At 39.4% G+C, this 24,149-nt stretch overlaps 2 protein-coding genes across 2 annotated transcripts; one reads left to right on the top strand and one right to left on the bottom strand.

Annotated features, from left to right (window-relative positions):
• The first annotated feature begins 1,091 nt into the window (after positions 1-1,091).
• LOC117491273 (AT-rich interactive domain-containing protein 3A-like) lies at positions 1,092-14,870 on the top strand. The gene is made up of 9 exons (XM_034141170.1): positions 1,092-1,397; positions 2,068-2,691; positions 7,802-7,876; positions 7,960-8,032; positions 9,098-9,281; positions 9,764-10,002; positions 12,603-12,878; positions 13,009-13,098; positions 13,477-14,870. The coding sequence occupies exons 1-9, from the start codon at positions 1,371-1,373 to the stop codon at positions 13,614-13,616; spliced, it is 1,728 nt and encodes a 575-aa protein (XP_033997061.1). The 5' UTR covers positions 1,092-1,370; the 3' UTR covers positions 13,617-14,870.
• A 5,408-nt stretch (positions 14,871-20,278) lies between these two features.
• LOC117491482 lies at positions 20,279-23,899 on the bottom strand. Its single transcript, XM_034141494.1, has 9 exons — positions 23,856-23,899; positions 23,678-23,747; positions 23,110-23,182; positions 22,925-23,007; positions 22,742-22,840; positions 22,061-22,183; positions 21,844-21,978; positions 20,897-20,957; positions 20,279-20,613 (listed from the first exon to the last, which is right to left on the bottom strand). Exons 1-9 carry the CDS (start codon positions 23,897-23,899, stop codon positions 20,432-20,434), a joined length of 870 nt encoding a protein of 289 aa, XP_033997385.1. The 3' UTR covers positions 20,279-20,431.
• Between the last annotated feature and the right edge of the window lie 250 nt (positions 23,900-24,149).

The raw sequence follows: 24,149 nt of genomic DNA, 5'->3' as shown, positions 1-24,149 counted from the left end.
GATGCTTGCATTTAGAATCAGTTTTCTTGCCAAGCAAAAGATCCCTATGTATACTGTTTAAGCTCTAATAAACCAACTATTACTGATTAAGTTAATCTTACTGCAATACATATTATTTAATGTCAGTTATTTTGAAGATAGACCAAATTGTGGAAATGTAAAATATTACATCTGCAGTCCCTGAAGCAGATTACATTTGACAGCAGTTCTACACGTCCTCTGTTAATCCTGCCTCAAAGAAAAAAGCAGAGTAACTAATGAACCATGACTTTACAGCCAGACTTAATTTCCATGCATGTGTTCTGCTGTGAAATGTAACCAAACAGGCAGCCGTGAAAAACAAACAGTGTCTGTGGTGTAGAGGTCAGCCCCAGTTTGCAATGTTAATGAATGAGCTCCACATTCAGAGGTGGAATAAGTATTTAGATCTTGTACTTAAGTACAATCAGAAGTAGTGTAGGAATACTCCTAGTCATGCAATAAAAATTGTACTCAAGTAAAAGTAGAAAGGCATTAGTATCAAAGTATACTTAAAGTACCGTAAAACGTAAAATAAGTAATTATGCAAATTGTCCCATTTAAGAATAATATATATCATGTTTTGATTATAATTATTGATGCATTAAAGTGTTTATCAAATCTGTTAAGGTGCAGATCATTTTAATTACTTTTATACTGCAGGGTAGCTTGTGAATTTTACCCCAGGTGTAACTGAAGTCTTATTTAAGCGTTGATTATATTTCACATCAATAATCCAAATCTGAGTAATTCAATGTATTAAATAAATGTAGTGGAGTAAATGTACACGATTTACCTCTGAATTGTAGTTGAGTAGAAGTAGAAAGCAAAAAATGGTAGTACAAATACCTCAACATTGTACTTAAGTACAATACTTGAGTAAATGTACTAAATGTAGTTCCCCTACCACTGTCCAGATTACATTTCGTATTTATTTTTTCTGAATAGAGGTCGTGTTGCCTCAATAAAACCACACAAGTGTATAAAGGATAATAGCAGTGGGTGGGATTTCCGTGTGAAGTGGGAGGGTATAGCTCCACAGAAATGCAGGAAAGAAACCCCTCTTTACGAGCTTTACACACGGGGCGGGCCTTTCATTCATGTGAGTTGGGGGTGTAGGCCACTCAGTCAAAGACAATCAGAGATGTTTGAGTTTCCATGCGCAGTGACCAGGGAGGTAAAGCGCACAGCAGTTTACCCCTCCTCCAGCTTCGACCTTTTTTCGGCCTCCACAACCACTAAATCACACTTGATTAGAGCAAGCTTTTTCTGATTAAAAGGAAAACTGGTCATGCGACGCGATTTATTCCTGCCCGAGGGAAGAAGGAAAAACTAGATACGACCTGTTGGCGATGATGGATTACTCGAAGGCGCAAATGGTGAGTGTCGACGACTGCTGGGCTGCGACCCGTGTTTCGTGTTTGTTACAGTAACAAAGCAAATGGCGATTAATGTAATCGTTTTAGGAACATTTGCACGCTTTCAAAAGCCCTTTCGCTTTGGTTATTAGGAGTGTTTTTGTGATTATCAGTGTGGTCCGTGTGTTCGCGTTGATCTGCATTGGGAAATTGTTGTTTTTCCATTAATAAAACCGAAAAATCGAGTTCTTGCATATTTAAGTAGCTTTTAACAAACTGAGGATACAGGGATCTAAGTGAGGAGCATTTTGTATCCTGCTACTAATTTATTCTTAGTTTAATTCATGATTTTTCCTGTACATTTTCTGTTAATTATGGTCTCAAACCATCAAGCTTTGTTTCACTTTAATCCACATATGCTGGGCTTTCTGGGCCCGAGACAGCCCCCCTCTTTTGAAAAGTTTCAATTTACCATGTCAATTTGTTTTTATCAGAAGATAAATATACATAGGTTTGTTCAGACAATATAGTGTTTGAACAACACTCTGGGAAAGAAATAATTACCCTTTTTTATTTGTTGAATACATTTTTCCATTAACATTGGATACATTTCTGCAGCATTTATTGCAAAGCACCCAATCAAACATTTCCCCAATTAATTTTGAGATTTTATTTGTTTTTCTGTGCATAGTCAAGCTTCACTGAGGAGGGGAATTCAGCTGGGTTTCCTCCGCCTGGTAATTCTGGGGTGAAGCTGGAGGCAGTGATGGAGCAGTTGCAGAGACAACAAGAGGCCAAACTGGGGATGAATCTGCAGGAGAAACATCTTCTTCACGCCCAGCTCCTCTTCGCCCAACACGCTGCTGCAGCCAGGGCCTCTGGCTCCAGACTAGACCCCGCATTATTTGGCAAAGCAGATGGACAGACTTATCTGGCAGCTCAACAGGCTTACAACAGCAGAACAGATCCAGATGAGGAAGATGGAGACTCAGATGAGGAGGAGCAGGAAATGGTGGGGCCTGAAGGGAATGATGACATGGAGGAAGATGATGATGAAGATGATGATGAGGAGGAGATGGGGGACGGGCCTCGTCCACAGGCGAAGAAGCCGTGTCTCCAGCAGGTTCCTGGCTTCCCCTTCGCTCCTTATCCCACACCTCAGGCGTCCGCTGTGAAGCAAATGTCCCAATCTCCTCCTCCAGTAGCAATAAAAGAGGAGCAGGAGGAGAAGGAGCTGCTGTCTCCTGCAGGACAACAGGCCTTCACCTCGCCCAATGGCTTCGCTGACTGGGGCTTTGATGAGTCGTTCAAACAAGTAAGTTACCTTTGATTGAACTGCATCAATAAAGGCCATATTGTTGTTCTACGCTGTATTGTTTTCTATATTTGGTAGTGAGGGGTTTCTCTTTAAAAGATACAGATATATCTACTTGAGCAGGTCTCCCTTGAAAAAGAGGTCAATGATCTCAATGGGATACAACCTGGATAAATAAAGGTGTGAAATGAAATGAAATGAATCCAAAATAAAAACTCTGTCCACTGTTGGATATATTATTGTGATTATAACTCCATTCTGATGTAGTCTCAACCAGAGAAAACTATCTGTACAGAGAGTAAATGAACTTCTGTATCTCTCCATGATACTTGTGTGTTCTCATTCCTATTAATAATTCTTGACTTCTTCCTGCTGTGTCGCCTCCTGCGCTCTCACACATGTGGGGGGGGGGGGAAGGAGCGTTTCCTATTGGCAAAATGCCTGAGTTTGATAGTGTTTAATTACTCGGCAAGCCAGAGATCTCTCCCTCTGCTATAGCTCGTGTCTCACACTTTAGAAAACACACCCTTGCCACCGACTGAGCTAATTGGTCTTGGCTGTGGTCCAATCCTAACTGCTCAAAGCAGGCCTGACAGAGATGAAGTTAAAATGAGAGCAGGGGATTAATGAAATCGCCTCAAGCGTGTATTTATGGCTTCAAAGGTTAACTACTGTAAGGAATTGCAGGGTAGGGGGTGGACTTTTCTCTCACTGTATCAGACAGATCTCCTCTAGATGAGGCCCAAAGCTAGTATTTACGAGTATGTTTTCAACAGATATGTTATAGGAAACAGAGGCTCCCGTCAGAGACTTTTTCTACAAGCAGCCCATGTGATTGGTTGTTCTGTGTGTGTTTCCCTTAAAAGGCCCCACTTCAATACAATACATTATGATTAATGAGGCCTGTGACCAGAGGACAGCTGGGTTAGTGCCTCACAGCATACCAGCAAGCAACTACCCATAAAGTTGACTTACAGTAGTTTCAGTGGAGCAGAATGGGCTTTTTGATATTTGTTTTGAGTTTTACGCATAATTTTCTTTGTGATATCTCACATTTACTTGTGTGCCCTCCTTGTTGCCTGAGTTGTGGTAAATCTTCTCTATAATTTAAAAAGGTTATGTGTACATAAGGCCCTTCTAAAACCTCACAGGCTCACAAACCTTGCTGGTAGCTCAGTGGATAGCTCTGCATAATTTTACCGTTGCCTGGCAACACTTAATGGCAGCTTAATTCAACTGCAAGTAATCAATACATTATATGGCCACTGTAGTGAGAATTGCATTTCCTTTTGTCAGGCCAGCACACAACACCTGGGGCAATGAAGAGCATTTGTCCCGTTTTAATTAAAGCACAACAACAAGTTGTGAAAATAACTTAATTGTGTGTGTGTGTGAAATGGTTAAGGTTATGTGTTTAGATGCTTAAAGCACAAAATCCTCTCTGGAACATATATTAGAATAAAGGTATTTGAGAAGTAGGAAACATTAAATGAACTTAGCGAGCTGATTTTAAAATGGTATGAAGCCCATTACCACAGATTTGTTTGTTTTTTAAATGCTGTTTTTTTTTGTACAGTTAATTTTAAAGCAGGACTCCTTCAGTGGTTTGAATTGAGGCGGTTTTATGTGACGTGATTATAAATAAGTTCTGTTTGTTAGTTTGAAGTAGGGCCTTGCGCAAGTTAATTGGTGGCTGGTTGAAATGGTTGTAATTATTTACTCTTGTTAACCTCTTTTTACTTTTAAATCTGTACCATCTCCATAATCCTTTGTTTTTCTTTCCTTCACTACCATTATTAATCAAACATCTTTGTAGTTTTTGGCATGCTGTACAAGCCTCCCCATGCTGGGCAGCCATTGTTCACTCCTGGTGTGCGGTCTCACTATACGCCATTAAATGTGGAAAGGGCGGGGATGAATGACCCCCGTTTGCTCTCATTCCCAGTCCACAGCCCAGCAAGGGGCCAGATAGATGTTCGGGTGACTAAAGGCTCAATAATTTGATTTGGATTAAACATTTGGTCCCCCTGTGGTTACATGACATTAGGAGAGGGATCAGTTTTCACACACAATGATTTAATGAAGCTCATTATAAGAGGAAGTTACCGCTGGGTGTTTTGATAGGACTAGATTTTAAATCAAGTGTCATTTCTTTATTTTTTCATCTTGACTGGTTGAACAGACATACTTAACATTACTACTTTGTGTATAGTTTTATGCATAAACCTGATTATTTACATCTTATTTAAATAAATAAAAAACCATCTTGAAGCCTAATAAAATCTGGCCTTTTTTAACAAAACAAAAGAAACCTTTTCCTGACCTACATACTGAATACTATCAGGATTCCCAGGGTTGGATGTGTGAAAACTCTGTGAGCAATTAACTGAGAGCTCTTTGTTAATAGAGCCACAGTAGGTCTCACTTGCTCATCAATAAGGGGGGGAAGGGTTTTATTTCCATCTCTTGGTGAAAAGACTGGGATGTTTATCTACCTTCACATCAATAAGCTTTGGCTGGGGGAAGAGAAGTCCTTTATTAGAAACTCTAAGCTGAAGCCATTAGATGTGTCAACAGCTCGGCCACCACAGGGGCAGTTTTATCTGTAAAGTGAAGACATACAGATAAAACTGTTTAACTAGAACAACAACTAACAACAGCAACAGAAAAGAAAGAAACATTGGTATTTACAGGAGTCCATTACAACAGAGATTTTCAACCAGAGGGTATACTTAATTCTGCAAATGTTCTTCTGGAAAATGTTTTAATTGAAAATAAATTACAATTTGTTGAGATAATGTCATCAATTAGCTGTATCGCCTGTGCTGTATGGTTCATGGTTTAAAGGGTGAGCTAAAGTAACAAATACTTTGGTAAATAATTAGCAAAAAGAAATTTAAAACTGGTTTAAAAGTCAGCTACAAGTAATATTTAAGTTTTTTAAATGGTTAGCTAAAATAACATTTATTCTGTTGGGTTAAATAGTAAGCAACCAATAAATGGTTGAAATAGTACGCTAAAGAAATGGATAAATGGTTTAAAACTCAGCTCAAAGAAATGTATATATATTTAAAGTAGTTTATAATAAAGGATAAATTGTGGGTTCGATCCCAGCCCATGCAGTCAACATGTCGATGTATCCTTGGGCAAGATACTTAACCCTGAGTTGCTCCCGATGGCATGGCCAAAGATGTGTGAATGTTAGGTCCTAGAGTAAGGTACACGGCTCTGTATGAATGGGGGAACGACATGTAGTATGTAAAGCGCATCGAGGGGTCTTAAAGACTGGATAAAGCGCTATATAAGTACAGTCCATTTACCATTTAAAGGTAATGAATAAACTGTTCAGATAGTAAGCTAAAATTGATATATAGGATTTAAAATAGTTAGACAATAGTAATGTATATAAGAATAGTTAAAGTGGTGGTTTAAAATACATTTAAATGACCTCTGGTTGGGCTGTGGGTGTACATGTGACAACAAAGGCTGTGAACTTCTGCTTTACAATGTCCTGCAGCTGTCTGCGTATCAGCATTAATATATTTATACAATATATAATATTGTTTTTACTGTAAACAGTTGGATTGGAAGAGAGATTATTGCATCATGTTTCTTTGTAGCTCAAACGGTAAATTGTTATGGGTTTTAAACCTCAATCAGATCGGATCGCCACACTTCAGATTTAGTGAATTCAATAATGTGCTTTATAGTAAAAAGTAATACATTTGTATCCAAGTATTACGTGACATTTTAACAAGGCAAGACAATTAAAGACAAAAATGGTACTTTAATAAACTAGGGTGACAATTGAAGTTTATCAAATACAAAAACGTGGGATGAATGACGTGTGGGCCCTCATGAGGCTATAAAGCAAGCCAATGATTTATATCCAAGTGTGACACAACATGAAACAAGGTCCACTATAGTCCCTAAATGAATGTACTGCAATGTCAGTTTTGAATGAAGATCGAAGGAATAATAGGAAAATAAGCGTCATCTACTTAATGTAATTGTAACGACAGAGCGTTCTTGAGACTGTTCTACCAACCATGTTTGATTTTCATACTTGCATCATCGTGCAGCTCTCGTGGGCATTGGCAGAACAATAACATCTCAGCAGGCCTTTCCACACAGTTGCACACACACTGCCCTTTTCTCACATTTATAACCTTTAACTGTCTTGTTAAGGAGGGGGCCGATGGACGAATAACATGTCACATTAAACTACCTAATGAGCCCTTCCATTAATCCCCCTTTTACTGTGCCCAGCTCTGAATGGACCCCCATTTGTGAAATATCAGACAAAATAAGCCTTTTTATTGATTACCATAGGTTTGTATTATGTGTTGTAGCAGCAAAGGGACATCAAAGAAATACAGATAAATACATAAGTGAAAAAAAACCATTGTAAAATAAAAATATAAACCAGACAAATGTTAACTCTTTATTACGAGGTAGTAAAAGTCAAGTGCAATAATGGTGTGATTGTGGCATAACCTAAAATTAAGAATATTATGAGAACACCTACTATACATTGGAGTGATGTATATGATTTAATTTTGATACTCATAGTTTGTCTGTATTCATTTAGCAATGTGATATAATACTAACAGTACATGATGTAAACAGTATGACCGATTACCATTATAAACTACAGGACTGTTAGTATATTTAAAAAAAAAAAAAAAAGTAAAATGTATGTACAGTGTAAAACAATATGTGTAGTATATAAATATTAGATGTAGTTTTTGTACACAACACCAGCAGTTAACGCTCTTGTATGCAGTGAGCTGTGGTTTCAGGGCTGGGAAAAAATCAGGCTTGAACATGAGGTGTGTAGCACAGAGTCCAGAGTCCATGAGGGTACAGGACAAATAAAGAAATGGTATCTCTCCGAGGATACACCCTGCCAGTGTTTCTTTGATTTACATAATCTTGTGTGTCTATTGCATGTCTTGTGGGCAGTATTTGAACCATAAATAGTAAAACACCATATCTACATCAATTTTAACCCTGAAAATGCAATCATTAAACTGGTCACGGTGTGAGGACTCCGGACAGTCTGGAGGACAAACTGTTCACTGATGTCTGTGTGTTGTTTTTCTTACAGAGAGGAAGTGCCATCTGGGCTGAGGAGAGTGACGGAGCAAAAGTAAAAGCTGAACCATCAAGGGACTTCGCCAAGGTCAGTACATTTTGTGGATGTGTTGTAACAAGGCTGACATTATCACACACTAACATTTGCCATTGTTTGTTTTTAACTTACAGCTTTATGAACTTGATAATGACCCACAACGGAAGGAGTTTCTTGATGACCTCTTCATTTTTATGCAGAAACGAGGTACGGTTTTACAAAATGTTGTTGTTTTACCTAGGGGAAATCTGTGTGATCATTCGAACATTAAATAGACATAGTGGTGGTGTGACATTACACTGCAAGTGAACGCAGCAGGCCCTTAGTTTAACTAAGATGCAAAGTTAATGAGTTACTTCAAAGCGGCGGATGGCACAGTCTGTATTATGAATTGGTGATAAGAATAGTTTTTTCTTGTGTCCATAATAGCATGAAAAAAACCTCAAAAGGTCGAATCCTGCAGGTCTTACTATTCATATCAAGTAAAGACTGTCAATTAAGTGTTAGGTTGCTAAATAATAAAACGTATCATTATAATTTCTACGTTTTTTATGGAGGTTAAAATAGCTTGAAATATTCTTAGTAGCTTTTCATATGTTACAGAAATCTAGGAATGTTTTAATCGTTTGAAAACAGCCTTTTTACTCAACATTATCTACAATTAGCTATAGAAATGTGTCTGTTATACCTTGATGATTTGCTGTATACTTTTTGTTTACATTTCCTGTCCTCTATTTGTCTACCAGCGTTAAGTACTTTATGTTAAAGTAGGCCCAATTAAAACTTTGAAGCAGAAGTAGCTGCAGGAATCTTTACTCGTTTGTGCAGGTCAGGGTCCCTGCAGTGTGTGTGTGCATGCGTGTGTCTTCAACCAAATAAATCTTGTTTCTACAACAGTTTTTTAGCCCCCTCGCTTAATTGGCTTTAGTCCAAATGGGGATTGAAAGGGTTAGCCATCAACCCTGTGATTGGCAGGCACTGCTGGCTCTAAAATCCCCCTTCCCCCCCCCAACACTCAAATCAATGCAGCTACAGAGTTGCTGTTGTGGAATTACCCCCACCCCCATCCATCTGAAATAAGCTTCATTAGAAAAGTCTATCCACACAGATTACGCATGCTTAACCATTTCACCAAACATTTAGGGCAGACCCTTACCTGCTTTAATCTGCTGTTGCCCTCCTCCTACTTGTGCTCTCCCTACTTTTACAAGGTCACTCATGTGTCGTGCGAACTTCTCAGGATTTAATTTAGTTATCCTCTCGTTCATCCAGGAACTCCTGTGAACCGCATTCCCATCATGGCGAAGCAGGTGCTGGACCTGTACCGGCTTTATGCTCTGGTGACAGAGAAGGGAGGCCTGGTGGAGGTTATCAACAAGAAGATCTGGAGGGAGATCACCAAGGGTCTCAACCTCCCCACATCCATCACCAGCGCAGCCTTTACGCTCCGCACCCAGTAGGTGTCGCTTTCATTTGCAACAGAAAAGCTGAAAAGGCTGTTGACTGCTGTTCTCTTCAGGAGCAATCGAGGAATAAATGGGCTAGAAAATGAGTTAATGTTTTTTTGCTTTTAGGTTTGCTGTACTTGAACTAGAAGAAATGATTTGCTGTTATTCCTGAAAACAAAAACAAAAAACGTTTAGTTTAAATAGTTGTGTGCATGTCTACATGAGTAATCAAAGTATGTCAATCTTTTTTGTTGATTTAAATGCTGACATTTCAGTTATAGTTTGCACATTCCTCAGTATTTTGTACACTTGGTGAAATTCAAAGAAAGTGCAAAACATTGATATTTTTGAGTTAATGGTCTTTCAAGTTAAATAGTTTTTTAATAAAAAAAAAGGCATCAAATATAATTTCTTTAATACCCAGGTTATTTTACAATTTTAAATAGTGCTGCTATAAATCATATGACTAATCTGAAACATTTCCTTGCAGGTATATGAAGTACCTGTACCCATTTGAGTGTGAGAAGAAGGGCCTGAGTTCTCCAGGTGAGCTGCAGGCTGCCATCGACAGTAACCGCAGAGAGGGCCGACGCCCGAGCTACACCAACAGCTTGTACCGCTACTCCCCCTCCCCAAGCTCCGCTCAACACCGCCTCTCTTCACCCACCATGCAGACTACCCCGAACGGCCTGAATTCATCCGCCAGCCCAGTTCTGAAGAGAAACCCAGGTATGACATGAGTGTGCAGGAAAACAACAATTGTTCTCATCACAATGAGAACCTGCTGGTAATTGGATGATCCAGCTTCCACCAAACTTCAATTTTTTTTTAACTAAATCATTAGAGGTCTTATACTTGATTTTTAAAGCATGTTTGAACTATTTTAACATGTTTTCTATTGTTTAACACATTACAAATCATCCTGGTGTTGAACCAGGTGGATCCTCCTGCACATTTAGGAGATCATTTTTTTCCAGTATTTATCGAGGTAACCTAGACAGGATTATTTATGAGGCATATTATAAACTGCTACCGTTTCTTGTAGGCCGACCCAGCGTCAGCCTTGCAAGGGCTTTCTTGATAAAAAAGCATTGGGATATTTCCATTGGATTTGTAGAATATTGCAGAAAATGGGATCTGTGGTAGACGCAGTGTTAATTTCGTCAACGAAAACTATGACGAAAAATGTTCGTCAACGACCTTTTTTACATGACTAAGACGAGACGATGACGAGCTAAAAATAGATTCTTGATAACGAAAATTTTACGAAATGTATATTTAGTTTTCGTTGACGAGACGAGACGGGACTAATGTGTTAATGGTGGACTATCGGACATTAAAAATGCAGGGTATTTCCCCCCAATTGCTTGTCTTGTCTGTCAAAATGCATCTTACATTTCTAACTTGCAATATCATTATTTCCGCTCTCTTCACTCCAGAAGAGCGATCTCCCTGTGTGTTTCGTGCAGGGGGCGGGGCCTAACAGACACGCTGCAGCGGCACACAGAGATCTGCCGGGGACGGAGCGTTCAGAGAGAGACACTCTACAAGGCTCGATGTGGACAAAGCTCGTTTGCCATGTTTTCGCGTTAGCGCGTTGACACGAGTAGTCTGTCCAAACAGCCGGCCTAAAGACGTCATATTCTGTCGGAGAAATGCACAATTTTCGACTTCCTTAACTCGTAGCTCTGTTGCCCCAATTACGAGTAACGTTATCACATCAGGTGTGCAGAGGTGGGAGAAGTACTCAGATCTTGTAGCTAAGTAAAAAAATACCATACTGTAGAAAGAGTTCCTCAAGTATGATTATCAAAATATATTTAAAGTAGCGACAGTAAAAGTAGTCATTGTGCAGATTGGTCCATTTCAGAATAATATATATGATATGTTTTATAATGATTGATCATGAAAGTGTTCTCAAAGCTGGTAAAGGTGCAGCTAGTTTGAAGGACTTTGTATACTGCAGGGTAGCTTGTGAATTTACTCCAGGTGGAACTAAAGTCTGACTCAACACTTGATTATATTTCACATCATTCATCCACATCTGTAAAGTAACTAAAGGTATTAAATACATGTAGTGGAGTAAAAGTACACCATGTACCTCTGAACTGTAGTGGAGTAGAAGTACACAGTAGCAAAACATTTAAATACTCCAGTAAAGTACCTCAACATTTTACTCAAGTACAGTACAATATTTTAACATAATTATACATATTTCATTTATTTCACATTTAAATAAAGCAATTAATTCGGTTAACAATTTGTTTTTTTTTCCTTTAAAAAATTATAAAAAGTAAATACAAGAATACCGTTAAAGTACCGGATCGATAAGCAGTATTGATAAGACTAGTAGTACTGTAGAAAACCTTAACGATACCCATCCCTAGATATTACACAAGTAAAGTGTTAAGAGAGTGAAATGTTGCTTTACGAATTTCAACACTTGATGCTGTCACCTTGATTACAATGTCAGAAACCTGTATTTGCCTAACTGAATTGGTTTAAAGAGAAAAACATTTTGACTAAAAGTTGACTAAAATGTAATTTTTCATCGACTAAAACTAGACTAAAACGTTTTGAGTTTTCGTCGACTAAAACTAGACTAAAACTATGAAGGATAGAAATGACTAAAATGTGACTAAAACTAATAACCATTTTCGTCTAAAGACTAAGACTAAATCAAAAACAGCTGCCAAAATTAACACTGGGTAGACGCACCTTAATGTTTTAATCAGCTGGATAAACACATGTTAACACTACTTTTATTACATTACATGTTACTTGTTAGATGCTTTTATCCAAAGCGACTTACATACTCAATACTGTGGACAATCCCCACAGGAGCAATTTGGGGTGAAGTGTCTTGCCCAGGGACACAACGACATGCTGACTGCAGTGGGGTTTGAACCTGTGCTCCCCTGATACGAACACCAACGCACCATCCACTGCGCCACACGCCTCCCCGCCCGCCCTTTATAATAATTAAAGCGTTAATGCAATTGGTAGAAGTGAATAGCTAATACAATCCTATAAACAAAATACCTGATGGCCGCATTTTACCCAGCTAAAATAAAGGTTGACTCATGTTCATGTAAGCACGTGTTATCCACAGACCATTTTTGTGCATCTAAGCAATAACTCATTAAAGAAACGATTAATTTTGATTCATTTCAAGGTAGCCCGGAAGCGCTCAAATGCTAACTCATTTCAAAGTTAAAGACTCATTCCTTTACATTCCATTGCCTTTTTCCTTTGCCTATTCTTTAAACACTTCTTCTAATTTCATGACATATTTAAAACTATTCCCACTGTGATGTTTTCCCAATCAGATGAGATGCCTACCCCTGTGATGCCCGGCAGGCTGCCCATGGCTCTGGCCCTGGGGCAGCAGCAGCAGCAACAGCTGGCACAAGCTGCCGCGCTGGAGAGTTTCAGAGAGAGGCTGGAGCGCAGCGCTGGAGGAGCCGCAGCCGACGGGCCAGAGAAGAAGATGATGAGGATGGCCGAGGAGCAGCAGCGCCTCATGCAGCAGGCCATCCAACAAAACCTCCTGGCCTTCGCTTCTCACTTCAACCCCATGAATCTCAAACTTAACAATGGACATGGTGAGTTGTCTAGGCTGTGATTGTTATACTGGCTCTTTCATTACTTAACATGATTTAAGGAAAGTTTATTAAATGGAGTAGTTTTATTCCCCCCCCCCCCCCCCCCCCCCCCCCCCCCCCCCCCCCACAGAGAACAAACAGGATATGTCTCTGAGCATCTCCACTAATGGAGCAGCCAGTATCAGTGTGTCTGTGGAGGTCAATGGCACAGTTTACTCAGGTGAGCGATACCATTTAAAAAGGGTGTATGCCTTTTTAGTGCTTTTTAAATTCCCCCCAAAAAACTGCTACACGTCTGTCAGAAGATAAACAATGTACGCCTACAGGCTCCTGTACACTTCAGAAAACAAACTGTCCTATTATGTGTCTTTAATCTGTACAAAAGCAGGAGATAAACTACAAATTCTGGTTGAATAGGCGAGAATGGAATACAATTGAATGTAACTATTTCATGCCTTGGAGCAGTGATTTCCTCACAAAACATATACGTTTTCACTTTTATCAGCACTACATTCTTCCTCAAACTTGACTGAATTTCCTAATTTGTATGTTTTTTATGGTTTTCATTGTAATCTTATCTCTGATCTCTGCATTGCAGGAAAGCTGTTCGCCCAGAAGTCGGCTGCTCCTGCGGCGTCACAGGCTGTAAATCTGGCAGGAACGAATGGTTTCAGTGCCAAGTCCTCCTCGCATAGTCCCTCCTCTTCATCTTCCACTTCCTCTAAGGGACCAAATTAAGCCTCACTTGACCTTAAATGTGTCCTCAGCAAAATTATTTAGCACCATGCAAAAACTGTGTGAACTCTTAACTAAACTGCTGTCTCCTAGGACCCCTCTAGTTGTGCTAGTTGACTTCCTGTTTGTCTACTCAAGCAGTGCAGAAAGTCAGCCGTACCACTTCAGGAAATCTATAACTTTTACATTATTTTTACAATATAATGTGCTTTAAATAAGTTTTGTCAAGAGGACAGAGATGTTTAACCCCAAAGGCTTTAAAACTGACCATAATATAGATTCAGATCAGAGTTTACCTTTGTGCCTGTTAGATGTTTTTTCTTTTAAATGGCTTTACAAGGTTCGTTCAGAAGTGTATTTTGACTTTTCTTTGGTTTGTCAACTGCATTTATGTCTAATTATCTAACAGTTCTGTAGCTGCCTTTTTCCATAGCCATAGTAGAACAGTATGGTTGCCAAAATGCAGCTAATGAAGACCAAAAAGCCTTAGCTCAATGTCATAGCTCCTGTCTGTAACTGTTTTACTGGAGCCATTTTGTACCCCTTTTAGTTAAAATTTGGTTTAACCCGACCGAAAGCTCATAGTTTAATAGCAGCTTTCCAGGTTTATGTATAAAAAAAAAAAAAATTTGAGAAATGTTTTGCAGGTTGGATTTTTGTATGTTTTGTATTGTGTTTCATTTTATCTTTTTTTTTATATTTAATCATTTGGCTCAGCCTCAAATTAATTTCAAAACATTGATTTCATGTCAGCTTTGAATCAAAGGCAAAACCAGAGAGACGGTTTTGCTGAGACTTATATGTAGGGTGGAAGTGGTTCAACATTTACCTCAATTGACTTTCCATGTTGGTAAGTTTCTCGGGAATTTCTTCTGGACTCAGGAATGTCCTTTTGGACTCATCACTGTTATTCTGTATCTTATAATATATATTGCTGTGTTGTGTTTGCATTAATGCAGAGAATGTATCACTAATGACCTCAAGCTTTTGACAAGTGCACACTGAAACAGTGCTACCTCACTCTTCTAGAGAAATATGCAATACTTAATGCAGTGTGTTGGTTTAGACATCTGCTGAAATGGACTGTATGTGGACAATCAAGTAGACATATCAATCATGCAAACAAATGTCACTGTGAACTTCAGAAAGCAAGGTGTATGCTAAACTCTGTTTTGATCTTTGCTGAACGTATTTCTTGGACATGTGGCCATAAGGAATAAAACCATCTTGTGTGCTGTAGAAAGACTGTGTTTTGTTTTTCTTCAGCCAAGTCATTGTTACCTTTGGAAAACCCCTGCATTTATAGGCTTGTTTTATCATGTTCCAATAGAAGTTAGCCTTGCGGTTGATAATGTTCGTTTAAGATTATAAAATTGTGTAGTAGTCTTTTAATAGACGTGTGTCAGCTTGAAACAATCCTAATAAGTAGTTAAGCATTTAATACCTCGTCAAAAATCTCAGCACAGGTCCACTTATTGGCTGTTGACTGATCTTTAAACTGCATCTCACAATCTTCACCAGTGACTGAAATGATTTTTGATGTCACACATACTGATCCCAATGTCAAGAAATGAATTTCCATGTTTAGATGTATTTAGGACATTCTAAAACCTGGTTTGCAACCAAAAACCCAAATGGTAGAATGTAAATGAGTGTCTTTATTCAACTTGAGTACTTTCCATTTAATTTTACTTCACACTTCCAATCCAAAATGCACTATTTACCCTGCATATCAATCAAGAGTTTACATAGAAAACACATGGATCATTTTACAAATGTAATGCATTGTCGTAAATTAAACACATTATCAAATTACTTTTGATATTTTAAGTATATTTTGCTAAAAATAAGTATGCACCTTTTTCCGCACTATAATAATAATTGAGTATTTTTAATTGCAGTATTTCTAGTTTTACTCCAGTAAATGATCTGAATACCTGCACCTTTGCTGGACAGTACATGCCAAAGGAAAATAATACACGAGTGAGTGGCCAGATGGGGGTAGTATTTACTCTGCTATAAAAAAAACGAGACCACACAAGTTCAAGGGTCTTATTTATCTGTAAACATGCACATTTATCCGTATTCAATGTATCATCTCTGCTTTTAATCTCTTTAGCCAAGAGCATGGACCAGTAAACATGCAGTATTTTGTTTCCCTGTCTATAATCTTAAAAGTCATTTATATTTTCTTCCTAATTGAGACCTTGGTGTTTTTCCCACATAAGTCTATCAGAAGTCTACTTAATTTCTACATGGAAGAGGAAGAACGGAAAGAGTCTGTATTGAGAGTTAATTCCTGAACTCTGCAGCAGACCTTTGACAGACTTTATACCGGGTTAAACTAATGGAGATGAGAGCTCACGGGTCAGATGATAAGGTCAGATTGAACAGGTTGTAGGATTTAATGTGGGGAGGGTTATTCTATAACACTGCTGGATGGCATCTGGAATACTGTAGAAGAAAGATGCTACAGGCACAATTCAGAGGTATTATCAGATGATATCTCCGCCCACTGCCCCGCCAACCAGGGCGGAATAATACTCGTCAAGTCACTGCAGATGAAGGGATCACTGTCCTCGGACGATGACTGGAATATATTGTCAATGTGCAGGTTTTATTACTCAAAACTGAAACTTGTGTTTTAAATAGTGTGATTTTTTTGTGCCTTTGTGTTTCTGGCACACCCAAATAATGGCATAGATTGCCTGAAACAAAATCATGTGAGGGAGATCTCCAGGACTGAAAGCCAGAATGTGGTTTAATAAGCCAAACAAATTATCCTCTTCACCGGGACTTCTTGGCTTCTACTTGTGGATGTTTTAAAATAGGCTCTGACAAACCTTCAGCACTCTGTTGGCACCATGCCTTACCACGATGAGGAGTATCCGGGTCAGCCTCTGTGGCAGTCGGTGCTGCTCTTCTGCTGTAAGGGTATGATCGAGGGCATCATGGTCATACTCTTCTTCTGGCTCCTGGTGCAGGTCCTTTTCACCAAACAACTGGAAGGTATGGCCCTAAAGGATAAGTTCACAGTTTTTATGATTCTAAATTAACATCCGCATTTGTACCAATACAAGTATGTGGTACAACGTTTTTAGGCATGTGAATATTGTTCTGAACAGTTTCTGAACAGCTGCCATCTGATTTAAGTTATTATTCTCTCTTTTGTCTGCAGTTCACCTCCAAATCCTTCTTTTGGTCGGACTGATCGCTTTTTGTCTCAGTTTGTGCCTGGGATGTGTCCTGTGCTGGAGAAGTCATATGAGTGAAGTGAAAGACAAAGATGCTGTGACTTCCGTACAGGCTCCTGCTGAACCTTTGACCTTTGTCCAGAGCCCGCCTCCCTCATTGCCAAGGCAGCAATACGAGGAGCTGGACGGAGACATGGAGTACCCCTCCACTTTCACCAGCCCTGCCCCTTCGGTGTCTGAATTGTCCTCTCTGCCATTCTCTAAACCAGCTAGAGCTGCCTCTGAACAGACGCACCAGCCAAAGTCTTATTTCTCCCTGCGTCGCCTCAACACAACACCACAAACAGCCCCCCTTTACAAAGCCATTGATCCCAGCCATGCTTCCCTGCCTGCATTTCCCAAACTGGGACAGTTGTCCAAAAAATGTAAGACTCTGCAGAGGCACTGCATGGTGACTGGAGATAAAATATCTTACAATGAACACAGCCGGCTCACTGGCCCCAGTGCTGTCTCTCCTTCAATGCCTGAAGAACGAATCCCACTGGCTCAACTGAGCTATGGCTCCAGTGCCAGCTGCCAACAGCCAATATCACCAAATCCCTGCCTCAATTTCACTATGGCTTTCTCTCCAGAGCAACAAACCCTGGCAGTGACTGTGCTCAGCCTCACTGGGACGCCCCACAGGCTGCAGGATGTGTCTGTGCTGGGCAGCCTGCCGCCTCTCTACCCCTGTCCCATACAGGCCTCTGCCCAGAGCAGGCTCAGCCCAGAGACCCACAGCCTGGTGCTGCTTTTGAAGGTGAGCTCTGTGAAGGAGCTTATGAGGTGTGTCCTGAGAATAGCCATATACACACGGGAACCTCCCAGCATGAGAGGCACCACGCTGGCTGAACTGGAGGCTGAATGTGGAGGGAGAGACTGGGGATCAGAGCAACAATTTCACTTCACAAAAGAGCTCGATCTAAACAAGTGGAGGACAAAAAAGGTACTGGTGTGTTGAACTAAAATATGTGAGTAGGTGTTGAATTCATTTTAAAGATATAGAGCAGAATAACCTGTAAGGACAACTGTATCAAAAACATGTTGCTGGGCCCCTTTCGAGCATGTTTACGGTGCATGTTTAAGATCAAAGGTCAAGACCTTTAGGGGCCCATGTGGGTCTCGGGGCCCAAGGCAAAGTGTTGCCTGTTGAGCCCAGTTGGTAATCCTGTAGAAAGGTCACAGTTAAATGATCTGCTGAAACGTGCAACAAGCGAAAGACATGGAGACAAACAAAAATCTGTATTTGTCAGTATATAAAAGGCGATGTTTCCTATGGTGATTTATCTGAATGTTGTACTCTACAAAGCTACTGCACTACACATGCTGCATGTCCTGCGGATCAATGTTTCTCTTTCTGCTCTTTGACGGCAGAGTCTGATATCACACGATGCACCGCCCTGTAAAGTGCTAAGCTGTCCTCCACAGATCTACATTTTGCTTCAGTATCAGACTACGGCCCACCGCATCAAAGCCACGGTCCTCAGAGCAGAAAACCTAGAAAACCTCGTCCACTCGCTGGCAGCAGCAGGTAAAGGCGGCGTTTAATGTCACTAGAATTTGACAAAATGTGTATTTCATTCAGTGATCCTGTAAAGACAACCTGCATAGGGATTATGTAAGCATGCAGGGCGGAACCAACTTTTGCTTTTTAAGGGCTGATGTAAAGTAATTCCCTATGTTTGCTTTTAATGTTTAGGGGATTAAATGATGTTTTACAGGACTCAAATGCAGCAGGAGATCATCCCTTTTTTTAATGACATTGTAGTTTAATCCCTCACTATTCACAATCCGCAGGAAAATGTTCCAATCTCCTCTGGATCTCTGATCTGACAGATCTAATCTTTGTTTGCATTAGCCTGTCTAGGCATTACTTTTATTGCAGACAAGCACATCCTGTATAAAGAGCCATTAGATGATATCTGTCTCAGTGCCGTTATGTCACATGAATTTGACTAGGATAATCTGTTTGTTTTATATCAGATTTGTTCATGCGAATAGACAGAATGGCATTACAATGGATAAAGATAGGGGGAAAATGCATGTTATGCTTTCTAGAGAGAGTGAGAACAGTAGAAAATGTTGTCAGTTTGATAAACCTACTAGTGTGATGTGCTTTTTCAACATTTCTACCTTTTAGGTTTAGGTTTTACATCTGACTCATCTATAAGAAAATGCCTGCTCGTCTGCATTTTAGTTTGGTAGCTGTTGCAAGAAAATATTTTACACCAAAAACATTGTGGCATGCGAACTCTACTCCACTGCTTCCATTTACTGTAGTTGGAAAGCCACTTCTTTCCTGCATGCATTTGAATATCAGCTGTCATGTTTAATTTTTGTTCAATAATAGACTTTCTTTCACACTTATAATCTTTGTGTGCACAGAATACCAGGTGGTGATTAATCTGCATAATAAAGGAGTCATGATCAGCAGCAGAGAAACTGAAGGAAGCTCCTGTACTCTGTGGGATTCTTCTTTCCTGTTAGACCTGCCTCCAGGAGAGATCACTCAGCTGCCCCTCCTGCTTGAGTTTGTTATCATGCAGGTACATATCACAGAGTAAAATGCATTTATGCCAATTTATACATGTTTTCTTAACATAACCCTCTGAATTCCACTTTCTATTTCCTCTCTAATGGGACACATGTAGGTCCTTCCTGAAGGAAAAGCTGTCGGTCGAGTGCTTATCGGAGCAGAGGCTGCAGGTGCAGGACTCGCTCACTGGAGGGACATGTGCAGCCTGCAGGTGGAGCAGGCACGCTGGCACATTGTACAACCAGAGTGTCTATAGAGTGCTGACACTCAAGAAAAACTTTGGGAGCAGTGGACCTGATGTATTGTAAAAACTCAGTGGGTATCCGAAGTTAAAAATATCATGTCACCTTTGCCATGAAGGGCACACAGCTGGTGTTTACATTGTATATGAAATTGTTTGATTACTGAGAGTTCATCTGTGTGTATATATATGTATATGGGCAATCAGCAATAGCCTTAGTAATGGCCTTATTTCAATGGATCAACCTGTTAATACTCCATTGGGAAGGTGCTGTAAGTGCACAAAACAACCTTTGTAGAGTTCAGAATGCATGGTCTTCTAACAGAACAATGTATGTCGTCTTTCTAAATGGATCTTTTACATTTTTTGGAGAACTTAATAATATCTTATAACCATTCAGTCACTCTACATGTAAATAAGAGGAAAAACATAAAGCTACTTGAAGTAATCGTTTGTAAAAGTCCTGCTTAACATCAGTCCTTGTTACTGAAATCCATGCAATACATTTATTTTTTCATGTGCATATGGAATTTTATTGTTACTCTAAGATAGTTTTTTTAAATATCTTGTTGGCTGTTGGACTTTCTGAATGATGTGAAGAACGGTAGCTTGCCATATGAATAAAAGACAGGTTTTGCTTGCTTGGTGACTTTTATTAACAGTGTCATCTGAGGTAAAAGCATCTATCAAGTATAACCTTAACATCATTGTGTCTTTAAATTGCTGAAATAAGTTAGTCCTTACATTTATTTTGAGTAAAACATTTAAAGCTATAAGGCACAAAGTTAGCTGGTTCAGCACAAACACCTCATTTGTCTCCTTCCTCCTCTTCATCTGGGCTACAGATATCTACCAGCTCAGCCAGGAATAATCCATCAGGATAGAGCAAAGGGGGCTTGATCTGCTGCAGGTCGGTCACATCTGAACCGAGAGCAGTCTTGTTTTTTGCAGTAAGAGGGCAGTCCTGGATTGGTTTGCACCTTAGTGTTGCTGAATCAGGAAAAAAAAGACATAAGTCACACAAAACATACACATTTTAAAATGTCATATCTTGCAAATACAGAAGATAGAAAATCAAGCAAGAACAGAAGAATAAAAATAAAAATCAATTAAGATCAAAGTAAACAAATACAAATTAGAAAAGTAGCTTGTTATTGTATTAATAATGTATGAATCCCATAGATTTCCCAAAAGCTCAAAACTATAAACATTGCACATATCAAAGCAAATGTCTACACTACTGATTATTACATTAATTCATGCACAACTTCACCTGGCAGCAGATTTTCATTTTTTGCCTTCAGTTTGCAGATAACTGCAGTCATAGTTGACATCTGGCAGGGGAAAGAGCAGTTTTTAATCTCTAATTTAATCATAATTTTGGGTGCAGAGACCTCTTTTGCAGATGTGTCTGTAGAATGCTATTTAAGTAAATTGTTGTTGTTATATGTTTTTCAAACGGAAGCTTAAAAAGTGCAGAAGAGGGCAACTTCTTGTTTATCAAATAAGATCTGCATCTGTTGTCACAAAGTCTAAAGTTTTAAGAAGATAAAATGTGCAGTTTCTTATTTATCAGCACTGCAAACCATTAAGAGCTTTTAAAGACTTTGATAAAGACTTGTTGTATTTTATCTGAATGTTTTTCAGTACAAGACACTGACGTACTGTAACTCTTTCCTATCCTCTTATCATTGAGTCAGATGTGTTCCAGTTGACCGGTTCACTCCTCAGCTTCAATCAGATTATTTACCCAGTAGAAAGAGTCATATGTGAGATTATAGCTGAAAGACATTTCACATTGCGTTTAAGTGGTTATGCAGCCAGGCTGACACTCCTCCCTGTAGGCCTATATTCTTTGATTAAAGCAGAAACTGGGATTAGTGCACGTGTGTGTGTGTGTGTGTGTGTGCGTGCGTGTGTGTGTGTGTATGCAATGAATGAATGTGTGGGTAGTTCTGCTCATTTTATTATATAATATATGCAACGATTAAGCCATCAATGATATTAATTTCCACCGGTTGCAGATGCTAATACATTATATATCAAACATGCTTGCATGCAGACAGGCAGATGCAGATGGTCTTTGAGCTGTGTTGTGGCTGGAGGTTTAAAACTGATGTTTTAGTCATTTAGCAGTTGCATACAACCTGTTTAGACTGTTTGTTTATGTTTTTCTACTTAAAAAAACGTTACATTTGATGTAATCTAAGTCTGTGCAACCTGTTGGCTTTGGTTGAGCCAGTTTTCCTCAACATGAGCCTCCTCCCCTCCTGGACAGTCACACTCCTCTTCATCCTCCTCAAACACTGGCATTAAACCTGAACCATGCTGCCAGATCCTCCTGTCCACTGAATTCTGAATGGAGAAAAAAATGAAAATATTTAAGTTAAATGTAAAAACTCTAGCTGTATATGTTAGTTTCTGAAAGGTTCCTCACCCTTACACCCTTAGATGTTTGGGACCGGTCTTCTGGTGAGGAGGGTGCATTTTGACCTGCAGCTAATCTGTTGTCAACCGTTTCCACCTCTTTTCCTTCTCGCTCCTTAAACAGATTCTTTAACTACAACCATGGTAAGATACAGTATATTCATCAAGTGATGCTTTGTCATTTACAAAAGGTAAAAACAAGGCTTACAGCCCTACATGGCTCGAGCTAAATGCTAATGTAATGAATATGACAATGCTAACGTGAGGATGTAGCACCTTTCTCCTTTGTTATTGTTACCCTATTAGTTTAGCATGTTAGCATGCTAACACTTGCTAATTAGCAGTGGTGGAAGAAAGAGGCTACTTTTGCTTAGGCCTACAAGTGAAAGTTATCAAGTATGAAAAGTCAAACTAATCAATTATTCAGAATTGACAATTAAAGTATTATTCATATTATATTATTGGATTATAATGAACATTGCAACTGGTGTAGCTACTTTATTCTCTTCTGGTAGCTTGTGTATTTCAGCTAAATACTCTCGGGAAAGTATGTCTAAATAAAATGCTTGACCTATTCATCAAATAGTTGTTGAGATATTTCGGTCTTAAAAATGTATCAGACCAACGTAACCAACCCTAGATCCTTGTATTAAAACAAACTGAAATGGTGTTAGCATCAGGCATTGTGTACCTGCTCAGTGACCATCCTCCTCTGCTGATCTGTCTCTGGATCTAAAGGAGAGACAGTTGTATCCTTCCTGCCTTCAACAGATGGTATCTCATTTTGAACCTGTAGATAAGAAATCTGTCATTCATTATGTTCACTACCACTATAGAAGGCCATCCTTAGAGGTGTTGTTTTTATGAACTTTACCGGATAAAGCTGCCTCAGTGTTTGGAGCCTCTGGTCTGACAATGTTTCTTCTTCCTGCAGCTGCCTCGTTCTCCTCCTGCTCTCTGAAATCATACGAAGGAAGAAGATGTTTTACATCTGAGCCAGTGAGGAAAAGCATTGCATGAGCCTACCAAATGTGTATTTATTTTAAAACAGTCTCTTACCTTCCAGCTGGGACCTCAGTGAGTTACTGGTCCAGATAGTTGCTTGGTTTCCATCATCCTGAGCTTCAGAGGACTTTAAAGTGAGTGTTCATGAGAAACAGATGATACAGGAAGAAGAGATGTGCTGGTTATTCCAACCGTTCAAGCACAGATCTATTGTGTTTTTAATTAATAGCTTGATGAGGCTGCATGTTTAGATTGAGAGAAAGAAAGTGAGACATCTTTAGTTGAACCTGTTGTTTTCAATTTCTCTCAGCCTTTCCAGACTCTTAAAATCTTCTTCATTATCACATTTAGATTATCAACCGGTTACAGAATCACTTCCCAGTCTTTAAGACAACTCAGCATTTGTAAGCTTACTTTTCCTTTTGTTCCCTTACTCTGACAGTTTTTGCTTCTGCCTTAACCTCGCTGCGTTGCATACACACACCTATATATCAAGTCAACTGTAAGTATCCTACACACTAAATATTTATCCTACATACATGTTTACATACAAATACATCACTGTAGTCCCCCACCCCCACCCTAAATTCAAAAGTTCAGTGAGAGAGGAACATGTTGTTACCTTGGGGGCTTTGTTTTGGCTGCTGTGAGAGGCTGATGATGGCTCCCATAACAAAGAGGATTCTGATAATCTGACGAACAGATAGTCAGAGTACACGATAAAGACTCAGATAACAGAATTTCATTTTGAGCGTTTGCTGATCATGCATTTTGAAAATGACAATCTCATCAAAATCCACCCACTCTGTCTGTGTCCCTCTGTCCTCAGTCTGTGCCAAGGCATCAGTGCCTGCAAATACAAGGTCACAGCACTTTAACGCCCCCTTGTGTTAACACAATAAAACAACACTTGTTGATAACATTTGCAGGTGCCACAGACTGCTGAAAGAGAAGTACATTCACCTTTATCTTCACATCTGTGAAGCAGAGTCCTGCTCCTCTCCAGCTCCAGCTGTTGTTTGCATGCGCCAAGCTCAGCCTTAAGCAGCAAGTCCGATTCCTTCAGATAAAATGCATATTGGTAAAAAGTGATT

Source organism: Trematomus bernacchii, unplaced genomic scaffold (genome assembly GCF_902827165.1).
Source record: "Trematomus bernacchii unplaced genomic scaffold, fTreBer1.1, whole genome shotgun sequence".
Classification (NCBI taxonomy): domain Eukaryota; kingdom Metazoa; phylum Chordata; class Actinopteri; order Perciformes; family Nototheniidae; genus Trematomus; species Trematomus bernacchii.
The sequence above is the reverse complement of the archived record's forward strand: the minus strand, read 5'-3'. Positions and strand labels throughout refer to the sequence as shown.

Coding starts and splice junctions, on each gene's coding strand:
- LOC117491482 (XM_034141494.1), bottom strand. CDS start 23,899: ATGCCTTGGCACAGACTGAGGACAGAGGGACACAGACAGAGTGG. Junction 23,008..23,109: donor ACTGAGGTCCCAGCTGGAAG/GTAAGAGACTGT, acceptor GTATGATTTCAG/AGAGCAGGAGGAGAACGAGG. Junction 20,614..20,896: donor AAATGAAAATCTGCTGCCAG/GTGAAGTTGTGC, acceptor TTCCTGATTCAG/CAACACTAAGGTGCAAACCA.
- LOC117491273 (XM_034141170.1), top strand. CDS start 1,371: ATGATGGATTACTCGAAGGCGCAAATG. Junction 9,282..9,763: donor GCCTTTACGCTCCGCACCCA/GTAGGTGTCGCT, acceptor ATTTCCTTGCAG/GTATATGAAGTACCTGTACC. Junction 13,099..13,476: donor CAATGGCACAGTTTACTCAG/GTGAGCGATACC, acceptor TCTGCATTGCAG/GAAAGCTGTTCGCCCAGAAG.